This window comes from Corylus avellana, chromosome 1 (assembly GCF_965113065.1).
Source record: "Corylus avellana chromosome 1, dhCorAvel1.hap1.2, whole genome shotgun sequence".
Taxonomy (NCBI): Eukaryota; Viridiplantae; Streptophyta; class Magnoliopsida; order Fagales; family Betulaceae; genus Corylus; species Corylus avellana.
In genome coordinates, this window is record NC_142490.1 from 5,957,481 (window position 1) to 5,972,083 (window position 14,603).

The following is a 14,603-nucleotide window of genomic DNA, read 5'->3' on the forward strand; positions in this document are numbered from 1 at the left end:
CGACAGCAGATCCTTTTTTAGAGTGATAATATCAACTTCAAGGTAAATGTCAGAAATACATGTAGAGGTTTTGACCTAATAACCCAATTAAATCTATTTCACTACTGATTATTTGGTTGAGGAATAGTTGAGTTGAGTTTACAAATGAAAAGACAGCCAACAAAATCTACATAAGAGCTTCAACAGAAAAATCAATTACAAACCAGATTACTGGACTACCAGATCAACAGATAGGTGTTCTATAGTCTCTGTTACAATAGAAAGACACAAGAAGAAGAGCAACAAGCAGGAGTCCATTCCAGTTCAGCAAAAATGGTATTTGGCTTTAGAGGAGACCAGATTTTTCAACAGCAGGTCTTGTCTCAACTGTTTCGGGTCATAAGGAGTGCGTCTTCTTAGAAGATAGATACGAGGAAAAGTTTAAGAACCTGACCTTTAATGAGTTCGAAATTATCATGATTTTTAAATAACAGTCTCCACTGTGTATGAACAAAGTTGTGTTGGACCAGAAACCAATTAGCATTGATCGGCAATAATGACGTTTAGGGATCAAACTATCACATTAAACCTGCAATTGACTGTAATGACTCTAGGTGAATTACTCATCAACTCCGGTTAGTAGATGACTTGATTAAAGGATTTCTCCGCTTAGTTTCACCAACGGCTTAGGAAAAGAAGCACCTAGATAGATAAAGAATTTAAGAGTACTCAAATTGTCAAGTCTAGAGAAGCCATGAATATCAAAGGATGCCAAAAACAGAATACATTAATGCATTTTAATTGAAAAATATTGGTCATGAATATCTCAAGACTCACCACTTCTTAATGCAGCTGTGGCTGTCTGACTTTCTGCTGGATCAATTGCTAGAAGCGTATCAAAACCACAAACAATGGCCTACAAAGATAAAACACAACTTGCTAATGGGTATAATTTTTTTTGATAAGTATCCCATCACAATAATACCCCTACTCAGGTTACAAGCTCACGTTACTAAGCTCGGTAACTAATGGGTATAATTTTCGAGCACGAGAAGCAGTATTTGAGGGAAGTATGTTAAAGAGAGTTTCCTTCTTCCAAGTTATGCTTCTTGTTTAGGAGAGAACAAAAGATAGACACAGAGAGATTAATACCTAGCTGTCTCTGGACTGGAAAACTCCTTCCATAAGTCCTGCAACACAAATCATATATATAAGCAAAAAAGAAAAAGTAGTGAACTTTGCCCAACACGAGTACTTTTTTTCTTGAGGTAAACCTTTCATTATTCGAAAAGCAAACATAAATCTTAATAAAATTCCATCTTGGACAAAATTTTCCTTCAGTTTTCCCACAACCAAGCAGAGTGTAGATAAGTACCTCAACTTTGTTAAGCCTCCCTTCATCCAAAACCTTGAAGAGGGTGAACCCCGCTAGCATTTTGAACAACATAATCATTTTTCAACTTTCTGAAGAAAAAAAAAAAAAAAAAACAATCCACAAAAAATCCCAATACACAATTTTTTTTTCTCGGGTTCAAACTTGTGTCTTGAACTCGACAGATTAAAAGCTAAACAATCGAGTGGAACTCGAGCCATTTTAATTTTTTTACTAAATTTTCTTACCAAATCTGATTTTTAACCCCAAAAAAAATCAGATGGTTTGAAACACAGAAACAAAGTTCATTTGATAACAAAAAGCAGATTATTTTAAAACAACACATCGTTGATCAAGTATACATATAGAAATAAATAAATAAATGGGTCGATACTAGTAAAGCACAAGCAATATAAAATTCACATTTACACCGATTATGAAAGAACTGCAATTTATTCTAATTACGATGAAGCATTAATGGCCTCTCAAAAACCACCATAATTTGCATATGAAAATACAAGAGAAACAGAGTCGCTTGTAGTATCTATACTCCTTTCATATCCTAAGCTTCCCGAACTCTCAACCTGCTCTTGACAAATCTTCCAGTTCTAATTCTTTCTTTCCTTGTTTTCTGACCCTCCATCGCCAGTGGGGCTTGGCATCTTTCTCACTGGCGGAGCAGAGCAGACTGGCACAACCGATCTGATTCGAACAGCTGGTGCCATGAAGGCAGGAGGCACTCCTCCAAGGTCCAATCTATCAGGTGGTCTGGTTGAACATGAAGGAACCCCAGTTCGCATTCTTGGCGGAGCAGCCCCAGGTGATGACATATTTTGTGGTCTAAATCCCATCGATGAATTGGGGCCGATGGTTCTAATCCTCACAGGAGCAGCTGCAGATGAAGGTGGTCCAAAAATACTGTGGAAACTTGCTCTTGGTGGATATTGGGGTCTGAGATTAGGCCGAGAAGAGTACATACATGGGTTTTGTAATTGAGACTCAATCGGCTTAAATCCAGAATCCGTGCTCCTATGAGAAGCATATTCAAATTGTCCTGTTTGGTTCCCTTCCAGCTGAAGATTTCTAATTTTGCTTTCTATCCCACTAAAGCTCTGTTTGTCGTCCTCCCGAACTGTTTCTGGGATTTGTGGTTCAGTACCACCATTGTTGCCAACACTAGATGGAGAGTACCTGGATGATTCTTCTGGTTTCTCTTCCTGTATCTCTTGAATAGTCACTGTGGACCGGCCCCTGATTGAACCAGGAACCAAATGATTTGAGAAGCAGAATGATGTGCCCGAGGTAGCAATTGTGATTTTGGGTCCCATTGGGATTGACTCTACTTCCCTTCCTGGAAAATATAGACAGTGGTCTGGCTGGAGCATAGATTGCACAAATGGATAAATCTGAGGAGCTGATGGAGTAACTGCTGGAACTGTAAGTGCCAACAGGTGGTTTTGCTGCTGTAATAATTGTTCTTGCTGCCAGATTTGGTACATGGCCATCTCCGGGGAAAAACTAGAGTATGCCCAGTTCTGGCATTGCACAGGGTATAAGCTTGGGGTTGGCTGGGTTGATCCCCATAAGACGGGTGTGGATCTTCGCTGACCATGTCGGTGATAATTTTCCGCAGACTGACTTGACTCTGATGGTCGTAAACTTGCAAGAACACGAGCAATGGTTACTTGCTCCTGTTCTTCATTGGCTTTAGACTCCAGTGATGGAGTGGGGGAAGATGAGTGACTCTGAGACACTACACATGGCATGTTAAATAATTAGATATTCAAGCAAACCCAAATTATCGTGTAAGGAGTGCCAGAGGCATTCTTACAGCACAGCTAAACAGTGATTGTATGATTCTAACAAAAATTGAGCACTAGGAAGCTTAAAATAGAGAGAGACATTCTCACATTTTTTTAAGGCAGACCAAGCAGCCATGGCAGCATTTTTCTGAGCTTGTTTCTTGGTCCTAGATGGTTCACCTGTAAAGCTCATTCCTGCAAGCTCAACCGTACATGAGAAAACAGGTACATGGCCTGGTCCAGATCGAACAGTGCTATAAACAGGAAGTTTTAGCCCAGCTCTGTGAGCAGTCTCCTGAAGCAAATTCTTATAAACTCCCGTTTCATCCTGCAAGAGCACACGAAAAAAATAATCACATGACCTTCAATTTCAAGATGGCAGATTGCATGTAAGTTAAAGACAGTTACAGTAAATATATCTACGATTACATGTCATGAAAGGGCAAATGACAAGCAGGCTATATGGTATTAGAGTTCAGCATAAGAAAGAGGACCGAATTTATCAAATAGCTTGAATCGGTTCTCTTTTATTTCTTTTCCTGCTATATTATCAACTCAAGTTTGCGTGAACCTTCCATTCACCAATAATTGCATTACTCTCCGAGAGACAAAAATCTTCAAAAGTCTAGAGAAAAGGATAAGAACGAATAAAAAAGGGATGAAGTATTTCAGACAATTCATGTTTCACTTTGATTAATTTTGATTGTCTTGTCTTCATGCTTTTTTTTGGCAACTACATGTGTATGAATGAAAACTATCTGACATTATCATTTGGCCTTGCGATTTTATAGGTCAAATGCGCTGTAAACAAAATTGCAAAAAATGTCACGTTTGAAAAAAATTGTGGTTTGAAAATGTGGAAAAAAATTCACATTTTCAGGTGGCAGGCAAGGAGGCGCATTAAAAATGCAAGATTTTAAAGGTTAAACTACGATTTTATCAACACTTAATTGCGCTTTGAAAAATTGTATTTTCCTTACTGGTGTTTTGAAATCGTTATTTTTTCAAACCGCTAAACCAAATGAACACTATCATATATATTATGAATTGCTTATATTTAATAATACTTGTTTAAAATTGGCTAGCCAATGGCAATTAGGATTTACAAATTTATAATATTACAATTCACCACTACTTATCTCTTCTAATTTATAGGCCAAGGACATTCCTCTCAATTGCTAGAATCCACACATAACTTACAAGTGCTTTCTAGGCACTTGACCTAATGTTCCGTTAAATACAGAGCATTCCACATGCTTCCCAATATCTCTTCCCTCAGGGTTGAAAACCCACAATTTGCGCTTCTATTCCAGCATTCCACACTACTTCAGTTACCATGGTTGTTTTATACTTCAATCCTATTTCTTATTTCCTCTTACTCTCATCATGCAACTCAAACACTATATGATATTATTTTTCTTACTTTTCAAAAACAAAATCAACGGTTTTGTTCTAAGAAAAAAGAGGCAATAATTCTCTCACCCAAGAGTTCAAATCTATGCTCTCTATGCACCTAAAAACTAATAAATTAAATAAATAAAACTACTGTGAATATAGAGAAGGAGGAGAAATATATGTTTGAAATTGCTTAAATGCTCACCAGAACTCTTGCAGCCAACGCTCTAGAAGGGCCCCTTCTTGCAAGTGTGTTCAGAGCTACCTCAGCAGCAGCATGTTCTGCCTGTCTTAGAGTAGAGCAGAAGGTAGGGCTTTCAAAAGTTTCTCCATTAAAATTGACAGTAGCTTTGAATCGAGGGGCATGATCTGGTCCTTCCCGGATGCATGAATATGATGGTAGGTTGAAGCAGCTTCTCTGAGCTAACTCTTGTAATTGGTTCTTATACATGTCTGCATGCATATGAAATTTTATACATTGCTTGAAAGGGCATTCCAATTTCCATAATATTTCCAAAGTAAGAGATTTGTTAAAGATAACTCTCAGGTGTATCATACAAGAAGTGTTCCAACTAAAATTAGGGAACTTTTACAGAAAGAAGTTTAAGACCTTTCTTAAAAAACTACCAAAGCAATAGCTTGCAAATTCTTGGAGTCCATAAAAAGCTCTATCAAACCATGATGTCAAAGCAACAAATACTAACAATAAACAAAAGTTTCCAGTTCCATTAATCTATTATCCCTTGAACAACCAAATAGAAAAGGAAAGTGAAAAAGGAAATTATGCGGAAAACATGTGTGGAGCTCACTGAAAGAAGCCCCCTTTTTTTTCAAATTCCTGGAAAGTGCTCATTCCCAAAAGACCGTCAAGCCTTTTTGCTCTCATTTTCATATTACATCTAAGATTAAAACAGAAAAGCAGTTCTGTTTTTAAAACTGTTTCCCATTTTCAACTGTCAACATTTTTTTTGGTGGAATCCCAAAAAAATTTCAAATGTGAGCTTTTAGAATACAAAATTCGTCAGACAGGCCTAAGATTCTTGCACTCAAATTAATAATCTCTTTAGCCTTCATATACTTTCTCAGTAAAGAAGCCAAGTCATCATCACAAACGTACAAACCATCAACCAAAACACAAATATTAATAAGCAAACATGATTATCAGCTCTGTCCAGTACCTATTCTCTCTTGACCCTAATTCCACAGTCGTCAACTCCTTCAAAGAACTCAATCAACAAGATTGAAGCCTTGCTGTTGCCAAGAAAACTAAGGAAAAGCACAAAAATCAATAAATTAGTTTACAAAAAAGCTTGAAAAGCACAAACGTTAGATAAGAAAAAATCAAAGTAGTGTATTCCACAGTATCTCAATAATTAAACTGCTAAATTTCCAACTTATCCTTTTTCCATTTTTTTTTTCCGTAATAAAGCAGAACTACTTAATAAACAAGCATATCTACAATATCCAATACCCACTACGATCAGGCCTAATTAATAAAAGAAAAAGAACTAAATAACCCAAACCCAGTGAAAAAAAAAAAAAGAAAGACAATTGAGAAATGATCCGAGCACGAGCTAAACAGAGGGTGAATACCTTCATGGTCAAATTCACCACACATAAGTCCAATTTTATTTCTCTTTCCCACATTTTCTCAGCAACCAAGCAGAGCTTGAACAGCTCATACCAACCCCAACCCACCAATATAATCCAAAACCCATTTCGATCATACCCCAATAATCAACAAATACACAATAAACGACCCAAAATCATTGGAAAGAATTGTAAAATAGTAGGAAATCAAAAATCAAAGTAGCTCGGCAACTACACAGAGCACTTCAAAAACTCCAAGAAAACGAACGCGAAATGATCTGGGTATGAGCTAGAAAGAAAGCCACTGACCTTGGCTGTCTAATTTGACCTCGGAAACCGTCCCGACTCTTGGTTGAAAAAAAATTTCCCGAGAAAGTGAGGGAAAAAGTTTGCGGGAAAGTAAGAGACAGTAGTGTAAACAAGAAATATTTCACGCCATTCTATAACTCTCTCTATCGTGCTGACGGAAGTGAAATTTACGAGGAATGGAGGTGTGTAGGGTAGTGTATGCTTTGTGTGTACTAGTGGAAGCTCTGTCATTTTCGTACGTTGTTGTGGTTATTCTGTCGAGTGTGGAGTGTGGATTCTAGTAACCATTAGAGATGAGAAATTATGCACATTTACGTTGTAAAAACAAGCAGAAGAATTTACTCGACGGCTAGAGCGTCCAGAAACCCTAGAAAAATCCTGAGGGCGGTAATTTCTGTTTCTTTCGATTGAGCGTCGGTACTTTTGGAGCCTTCTAGTCGCATGGGAAAGAAAGGTAGAAATAAGAAAGATTCTCAAATGCACATTTCTTGATATACTACTCAAAATTATTATTTAATCAAAATTTAATGATAATTTTTTAGTATTAAGTAGTAAAAAAAAAAAAAAAAAAAAAGAGTGTAAATAACACTTAAGTTCATTTTTTGTCCTCTTGATTTTTTTTTTTAAATTTTTTTAGACGAGTGAAACAAGAAATTACAATAGTAATTTAAAGCAAAATAAGAAAATGGGAAAATTACAGTTTACTCCCTCAAAGTTGTCAGCGATTTACAATTCTGCCTCCAAAGTTTCAATTTTTGCAATCCACCCCCTTAAAGTTTCAATTTTTTGCAATTCAGGCACTCCGTCAGTCAAACCCGCTTTGACTGACGGAACAGTGACCACTTGCGACGCACGTGGTCACTTTATGCAATTTAGTGCCCAAAATACCCCCAGCTACATTCCAACCCTGACTCATTCACTAACCCGGCTTACCCATGCCTTAACCCAGCTCACCCACCCACGCCCCAACCCTGCTGACCCAACCCCCAACCCAACCCAGACTTACAACAAATAAACAAACGTAAAAAATCTCAGGCATTCCGTCATGCACGAGGTGAATACCTTGCTGACTCACGAGCGAAAGGGACGCGACAGAGGGAACCACCTCCTTGACAGCCACTCGACAATCTACCCGACACCCACTCGAGATCAACCCAAAGTTCCATCTTTTGCGCATTTGTGTACGACGAGGTGAGTTTTTGCCATCTTTGATTTGTAAATTTGCACCGAACTATGTAGTAGCTTTCTAGGGTTTTTCGTAAATTGAGGTTTTCTTGAGGGGGTTTTTAATTTGGTAATCCCTAACTCTATAATGTTGATTTATTGTTAACAAATTTTTGTTTTCTATTGTATATTGATTTATTGCGAAGAGAGAGTAAACTTGGTTGTTTGTGTTTGAACAAAAGTGGTCCCCAAAGTGTATAATGTTGTCGTGTGAACAAAAGTGGTCCCCAAAGTGCATAATCTTGTCCTGTGAACAAAAGTGGTCCCCAAAATGTATAATGTTGTTGGATATAGAATTTTAACCGACTTACCATGAAAGAAGGGTTTTCGGTAAATTGAGGTTTTTGTAAGATGATAAATGAGTTATTAATTTCGTAATAATTTTTTAGTTTTGTTCATCTTTTTCGCAATAAACCATTAGAATTTGGCATGGGGTTTGGTGGTTATGGATGAAGGTTGTCTCTTTCCTTTATTTTTATTAATCAAGTGAGATATTTGGATTTGAAAGTAAAAGGAATAATAACATGTTTGAAAAAAAATTAAAAAATGGTTTGGTTTGATTACAATGACCCTATGCAAATAATCCCTCATCAATTTCTCTTTCTTCGCACTTCACTCTTAGGGCTTTTTATTTCTCTTATTTTCTGTACAAGTGGTATTAACATACATCTGGCTTAAAAAATTATAGAGGCCTTCTTAGTTCTTAAATTTGTTTCTTATGTTCGTCCTAATTTCAAGTATGGTATGGTATATATTTAACTTATGCTCTAGAATATGAGTAATTAATATTATACCTTTATCTTACTATGCCGACATGGCAGGGCCTAGTAGTCATTATATATGTATATGTATGTCTATAGAAATACTACTTGGAAATTATGTAGTTTGAGGTAATTAAGAGTTTTCAGACCCTCTATTAGAAGAACCATTTAAAAGGAAATAATAACATGTTTGAAAAAAACTTAAAAAATGGTTTGGTTTGTTCAGGTTTAGTTGGAGCTTAGTGTGTTGGTTGATCAAATTGGGGGACGATTAGCATCAACTTAGCATAAATCGGTTTCTAGTGACTGTTTTATTTCTGTTGCTTATAGTCTATTGAATAAGACATTTTGTTAATGTTGCCTACATGTATCATGCTGACCACTTGAATTCTCTATGTACTTCTTCTTCTTTTTTCTTTTTTCTTTTTTGTTCCCAGCCAAATTTTAAAGACAAACTTCACTTAAGCTATAGGTCGATATCTCAATAATCTTTTCCTTCTAATTTGACCTTCTTCTTTATTTTAAAAAAAAAATATTAAAATTGGGTAATGTTGTCATATATTTAATCCCACACATGCATGTTTGCAAGTGAGATAATTGTTTGCAATGGAGATAGTTGGGTAATTTTGTTCATCTGTTCATCTGTTTCCCAGTAAAAGAATTCTCCTTCCTTCCTATATTGTTTGATCCTGTTTAGAATTATCTCTCTTTCTTATATTATTTAATGCACTATCACTATTATTATTATTTTTTTTTTAAAAAAAAATGGCCGGATGCACATCTTTTCTTACGTTTAGATCTAGTCTTCATGTTCATATTTCTACCTAATCGAATCATGCCGTGCAAGATGCATCAATTTGCATCCTTTGCAGCATTCGGTATAAACTACACAAATAGATACAAAAATTGCAGATATTAAAATCTCAATCATTATTTTAAAATTAAATGATAGACATTTTGGATTGAACAATATTTAGTATTTCATTAATAAATAGTGATAAATAATAAGGTAAAATCTATACCATTTAGGTCTTTTGAGCTAGAGGTTTCAATAAGTCCGATTTAGAGGTATTGGTTAAAATCATTTACTCTAACAGTCTTTCCTCCTTTTTTTTTCTTCTTTTTTTTTTTCTCCTTTTCTTTCTAATGTAATTGACTAGATTGACTATTCTATTATGCATGTCTATATTTTTACAGATTTGGCTTTAATTAGTAATCAGCTACATAATCAAATTAGATTCCATGCAATGTTGAAAATCATTTACTCTAACAGTCAATGTAGTATTATAACTCATATTATTGATGTGACACTCCAACTTACGTCATGTGCACACAAGACACCACGCTACACATTCCTCTCAAATATTAAGAAACCTAAACCCTAAATCCTAACCCTAACAAATATTTGAATTATCACCTGGTTGTCTTGCTTCCAAAATATTTGTATGTATTTTTAGGGTTTGAGCTTAGATTTGCATAACTTCATTCTTAAGCAATAATTATATTTGTAAACTTATTTAAAGCTGCTTCTCATACATTTTATTCATTATTTTTGTAGGATGTCTTTGAATCTAGTGTTCGAGGTTAGGTATGGCGGTAGATTCAACAGAAGTTGTGGTTGCAATTACGTGGGGGGAGAAGTTGCTGTTCATGGTGAAGGGTATGATCCTAACAACTTGTCTTTTTTTGAGCTTGAAGATATTTGTAAAGACTACGGGTACAAGCCAGGGGATCTAATATACTTCAGAGAACCTGATAAGACGTTAATGGGGGGTTTGCATTTAATCAGCTCTGATGCCGACGTATTGTTCATGGTTGGCTGCCATAAAGGGCAATATATTGTGCATTTGTATGCCGTGTGTTTTGGGGAGGGTCAGGGTGATGTTCAGGATTACGAAGGAGAAAATGACGATGAAGAGGAGGGAAGGGTTGATTACAATGACCCTTGGTGGAAAGGCAAACTCAGTGATGATGAAGATTTATTTAATGTAGATCTTGACGAAGGCGATACTGGAACTGGAGCAACCAGAGCAGGAACTAGTGAAGCTGGAACCGTTGGTGATGGTGATGGTGGTTATGACAATGAGGGTGAGGAGGAAGAAACAGGTGATGAAGAAGATGGGAACCATGGTGAGGCCCGCAGAACTGATGCTTCTATTAGGTCCGAAAGTGGGCGTAAGAAAAATAAAAAATTTGAAGAAGTAGATGATGATGACACAAACTCTGAATTGGCTAGAAGTGACATATTGGAGTCACCACCCCATAGTGATGAGGAAGCTGAAGGGACATCTACAAAAACACCCGAATTTCAGCGAATGGACCTAGTTAACCCAGTGCTGCATCTCTACATAACTTTCCCAGACATACAAACATTTAGAGAAGCTGTTAAAGAGTACAATCTTTTGAGGGGCAAGAAAATTAGGTTCAAAAAGAATGAAAGAAGAAAGTCTATTGTTGTGTGTAGGGATGACAAGTGTCGGTACCGAGTATATGCAAGGCAGGTTTCTGATGAACAAACATTTCAGATAAGATTTATGCAGCCTAAACATGTGTGTGGTAGGCAATACAAGAACTCCATTGTGAACTCAACTTGGATATCGAACAAGTTGATTGAGAAGTTCCGAATTCAGCCGAATATGCCCTTGAATGTCATACAACATGAAGTGAAGGAAAAGTGGAAAGTGGATGTGAGTCCAAGTATGATGTACAGGGCTAGGGCTAAGGCATGTCAAAAAATATACGGGAAGCTTGAAGATCAATATGGTCACCTGTGGGATTATTGCGAGACATTGAGACAAACGAATAGGGGAAGTTGTATGATGATAAAGGTTGACAGGCCAAACCCAAATGTGCTTCCAAAGTTTGGAAGATTGTATTTTTCTCTTGCTGCAATGAAGAAGGGGTTTCTGGATGGTTGTAGGCCTGTCATAGGGGTGGATGGATGCTTCCTAAAAGGGCCATTCAAGGGACAATTGTTGGCTGCAGTTGGAAGGGATGGGAATAATAACATGTACCTAATCGCATTTGCTGTTGTCGAAGCTGAGACCAAGGACTCTTGGACATGATTTTTGGAAACCCTAGTGTCCGATCTTGGAGTTCATGAAAGGGGCTGCAGACCTACATTTATTTCGGATAGACAAAAGGTAAGTTATGTTACATTTAATTTTTGCTCATAATTTTCAAATCACACTTAAACAAATTTGTTAAATAATTTTATTATTTTGGTCATTTTTTCATGCATTATGAATTTGTTGTGCAGGGTCTCATGCCAGCTTTACAGTCTGTGCTTCCAACGACGTATCATCGAATTTGTGTTAGGCATCTGGATGCCAACTTCAGAGACTTGGAGGGCCATAAAGGATTGACATTGAAAGAGCAGTTATGGGCTGTAGCAACCGCATACACTGAACATGAGTTTACAACTCATATGGAAGAATTGAAGAAACTTAGTAAGGATGCATACGATTACTTGAACAAGCTTGACCCCAGTGGGTGGTCTCGGGCTTGGTTTAATGAAGCTCCAAGGTGTGAGTTGCTAATAAACAATATCTACGAGTGTTTCAACTCATACATCCTCAAGGCTCGTGACAAGCCTATTTTGACAATGTTGGAAATGATAAGAAAAAAGTTGTTGAGGAGATATCGGGCTAAGAGGGAAGGGATTGCGAAGTTGACAGGGAGGTTGTGCCCTAGGATTGTGCAAAAATTGGAGGTAATTGGGTTGGATGCAATGGACTGCATTGCAACCTATGTTGGTGATGGAATGTTTGAGGTTTCTGCTCCGAGCAACAAACAGTATGTGGTAGACCTACGTAGAAGACGATGTGGTTGCAGGCAATGGGAAATCACTGGAATCCCTTGTCCCCATGCATTTGCTGTTGTACTCTATGATTGTGGGAATTCGGAGGACTATGTTGATGCATGCTACACAATCGAGACGTACAAGAAGGCATATGCACCAATAATTTACCCAATGCCTAGTGAGGAACAATGGATAAAGACCAGACATGATCATTTGGAACCACCTACAATTAGAGTGGCCCCCGGGAGACCAAAGAGGTTAAGAAAGAGGGCTCCTAATGAGAGTAGGGACCCCAAAAATCCTAATCGAATTAGGAAATTTGGAGCAAGGATGAGATATGCGAAGTGTACTGGTTTGAGTCACAATAAGAGGAGCTGTCCACTTAATCAATATTCAGGAAGTCAGCTTAATACCCCCCTACAGCAAGTGAAAGTGTTATTCAACCCTATTAAATCGTCCTTAATATATAACCTGGTTTTAACTGGCTTGTTTTAGACTTTGTATGACATGCTAATATTTGTTTCCAATTTTTTATGCAGTCACAAAGTGTTGGGTCCAATACTCGATCAACTGGTAAAAGCAAGGCACGTGTTGTGGGCAAGGTAGACATTTTTAGGCGCTTGTACTGCCATTTTTTTACGGTTTATAGGCAAATGTAGTCACTTGACAATTGTTACATTTGATGTTAGCAGAAAGCTAAGGCGGTGAAAAGTAGTGGCAGTGGTGGTCCCAGCCAGTCATCAAATGCAGTAAAAGTACTTAGAAATTATGTTGTTTTAGTAGTAAGTTTTCTCATACCCAACGCATAATGGGTATATTTTTATTAGTTCATAATTTGTTCTTACTTTCTATGGTATTGTTTAGAATAAAGAGGACTTGAACAAGAACAATACAGCATCTGGGTCAACCGCTGGTCCACAAGCATCCACCATACTCAAGGTACTTAACTATATGATAGCCGTCTTTACTTTTACATTTATTCATATAAACCCTAATATGACATATAACATCTTTGCTACCATCTAGTACCTATTTATTTTGTATTATATATATATATATATTCATTTGTTGTTTTTGCAGAAGGGTAAGGGGAAAGGTCAACCTACACATGCTCCACGTGGATTTGTAATCCCTAGACTTGTTGATGAAAGAGAGCACACACATCCCCCTGGATTTGGAGCTGAAAGAGGCGCAACACCTCCACCTGTTGAAGACCAAAATGACGATCTCGCCCCCTTTGAACCTGACGTAGGAATTACCTTACCTACAGCATGGGGCAGGGTGGAAGGTACATAAGATGCCCTTGAAATTCCTGTAATGGTCACAAAAGGTCATACATCAAGGACTCGTACATCTGATAGGATTAGAGGTATTTTTCGTAGTACACTGACCCGGGCTCCTGTACATATTGACCTTACTGAACAGGTCCCCGCTGGAACCCAACCTTCACGTACAGGGCTTAGAACTAGAGGTGGTGGAACTGGACGGAAAACTATGGGTGGTGGACCTAAAATGGCTAAAATGGGGAGGGGATTTGCAATTCGAGGTGGTGGAGGCAGAGGTGGTGTAGGCATTGATGTTGCAGGCAAAGGTGGGGCAGGCAGAGGTGGGGTAGGCATAAGTGTTGCAGGCAGAAGTGGTGCAGGCAGAGGTGGTATAGCTGCACCTACTACTGCTGCACCTCCTCATGTTGATGGTACTGTAGCAAAGTCTGATAATATCGCAAAGTTGAAAGGAAAACGCATTGCAACAACAGTAGAAAAGGGTATTGAAATTATGGAAGCCAAGAGGAAACGGCTCAATCCACAATGGAAGCCGTAAAGTCATAGACAATTAGCCTTATGTGTTTTTTGTGGTTTTGATATGTTTCATTTTTTGGTAATGTGTATGGATAACAATATATGTGATTTTCATTTGTAATGTGTATGGATAACAATATATGCGGTTGGTTGTTGGATATATGTATGGATAACAGCATATGTGGTAAGAAGTTGGTAATGTGTTGCAGATAAGTTTCGACTTGGTTGGAAGTAGGTTGGAAATGTGGACATTTTTTGTATGGAAATTGTGAATGTGTTGGTTGGTTACTTGCTGCAGATTTTTTTTTTGTTTAACATGTGGAGGTACATACTTTTTACTTGGCTGGAAGTAGGATACAAATATTGAGATATTTGCGTGGAAATTATTCATGTATTGCAGGCTTACTTACTTGTTGGAGATTGATTTTGGTTTAAGATGTGAACGTACATAGTTTTGACTTGGTTGGAAGTAGATGAAAGAAGAAATGTGGACATTTGTTTTATGGAAATTGTGAATGTGTTGTATGCATGTAATTACTTGTTGTAGATTTATTTTTGTTTAAGATGTGG

At 37.4% G+C, this 14,603-nt stretch overlaps 2 protein-coding genes across 2 annotated transcripts; one reads left to right on the forward strand and one right to left on the reverse strand.

The window, feature by feature from the left end:
• Nucleotides 1–1,785: 1,785 nt before the first annotated feature.
• Nucleotides 1,786–6,881, reverse strand: LOC132172240 (uncharacterized). Its single transcript, XM_059583706.2, has 5 exons — nucleotides 6,448–6,881; nucleotides 5,727–5,814; nucleotides 4,754–5,001; nucleotides 3,262–3,481; nucleotides 1,786–3,104 (listed from the first exon to the last, which is right to left on the reverse strand). Exons 3-5 carry the CDS (start codon nucleotides 4,997–4,999, stop codon nucleotides 1,960–1,962), a joined length of 1,611 nt encoding a protein of 536 aa, XP_059439689.1. The 5' UTR covers nucleotides 5,000–5,001; nucleotides 5,727–5,814; nucleotides 6,448–6,881; the 3' UTR covers nucleotides 1,786–1,959.
• Nucleotides 6,882–11,859: 4,978 nt separating this feature from the next.
• On the forward strand, nucleotides 11,860–14,055 carry LOC148587896 (uncharacterized). Its single transcript, XM_088519125.1, has 6 exons — nucleotides 11,860–12,660; nucleotides 12,774–12,836; nucleotides 12,927–12,989; nucleotides 13,099–13,173; nucleotides 13,315–13,522; nucleotides 13,565–14,055. Exons 1-6 carry the CDS (start codon nucleotides 11,860–11,862, stop codon nucleotides 14,053–14,055), a joined length of 1,701 nt encoding a protein of 566 aa, XP_088375251.1.
• The last annotated feature ends 548 nt before the right edge of the window (nucleotides 14,056–14,603 follow it).

What these genes read in the sequence shown, in the direction of transcription:
- LOC132172240 (XM_059583706.2), bottom strand. Translation starts at nt 4,999, where the DNA reads ATGTATAAGAACCAATTACAAGAGTTAGCTCAGAGAAGCTGCTTCAAC. An exon ending in CGTTGGCTGCAAGAGTTCTG is followed by an intron (nt 3,482 to 4,753) that starts GTGAGCATTTAA and finishes GTGCTCTTGCAG; the next exon opens with GATGAAACGGGAGTTTATAA. An exon ending in TTGGTCTGCCTTAAAAAAAT is followed by an intron (nt 3,105 to 3,261) that starts GTGAGAATGTCT and finishes TGCCATGTGTAG; the next exon opens with TGTCTCAGAGTCACTCATCT.
- LOC148587896 (XM_088519125.1), top strand. Translation starts at nt 11,860, where the DNA reads ATGGAAGAATTGAAGAAACTTAGTAAGGATGCATACGATTACTTGAAC. An exon ending in TTAATACCCCCCTACAGCAA is followed by an intron (nt 12,661 to 12,773) that starts GTGAAAGTGTTA and finishes TTTTTTATGCAG; the next exon opens with TCACAAAGTGTTGGGTCCAA. An exon ending in AGGCACGTGTTGTGGGCAAG is followed by an intron (nt 12,837 to 12,926) that starts GTAGACATTTTT and finishes TGATGTTAGCAG; the next exon opens with AAAGCTAAGGCGGTGAAAAG.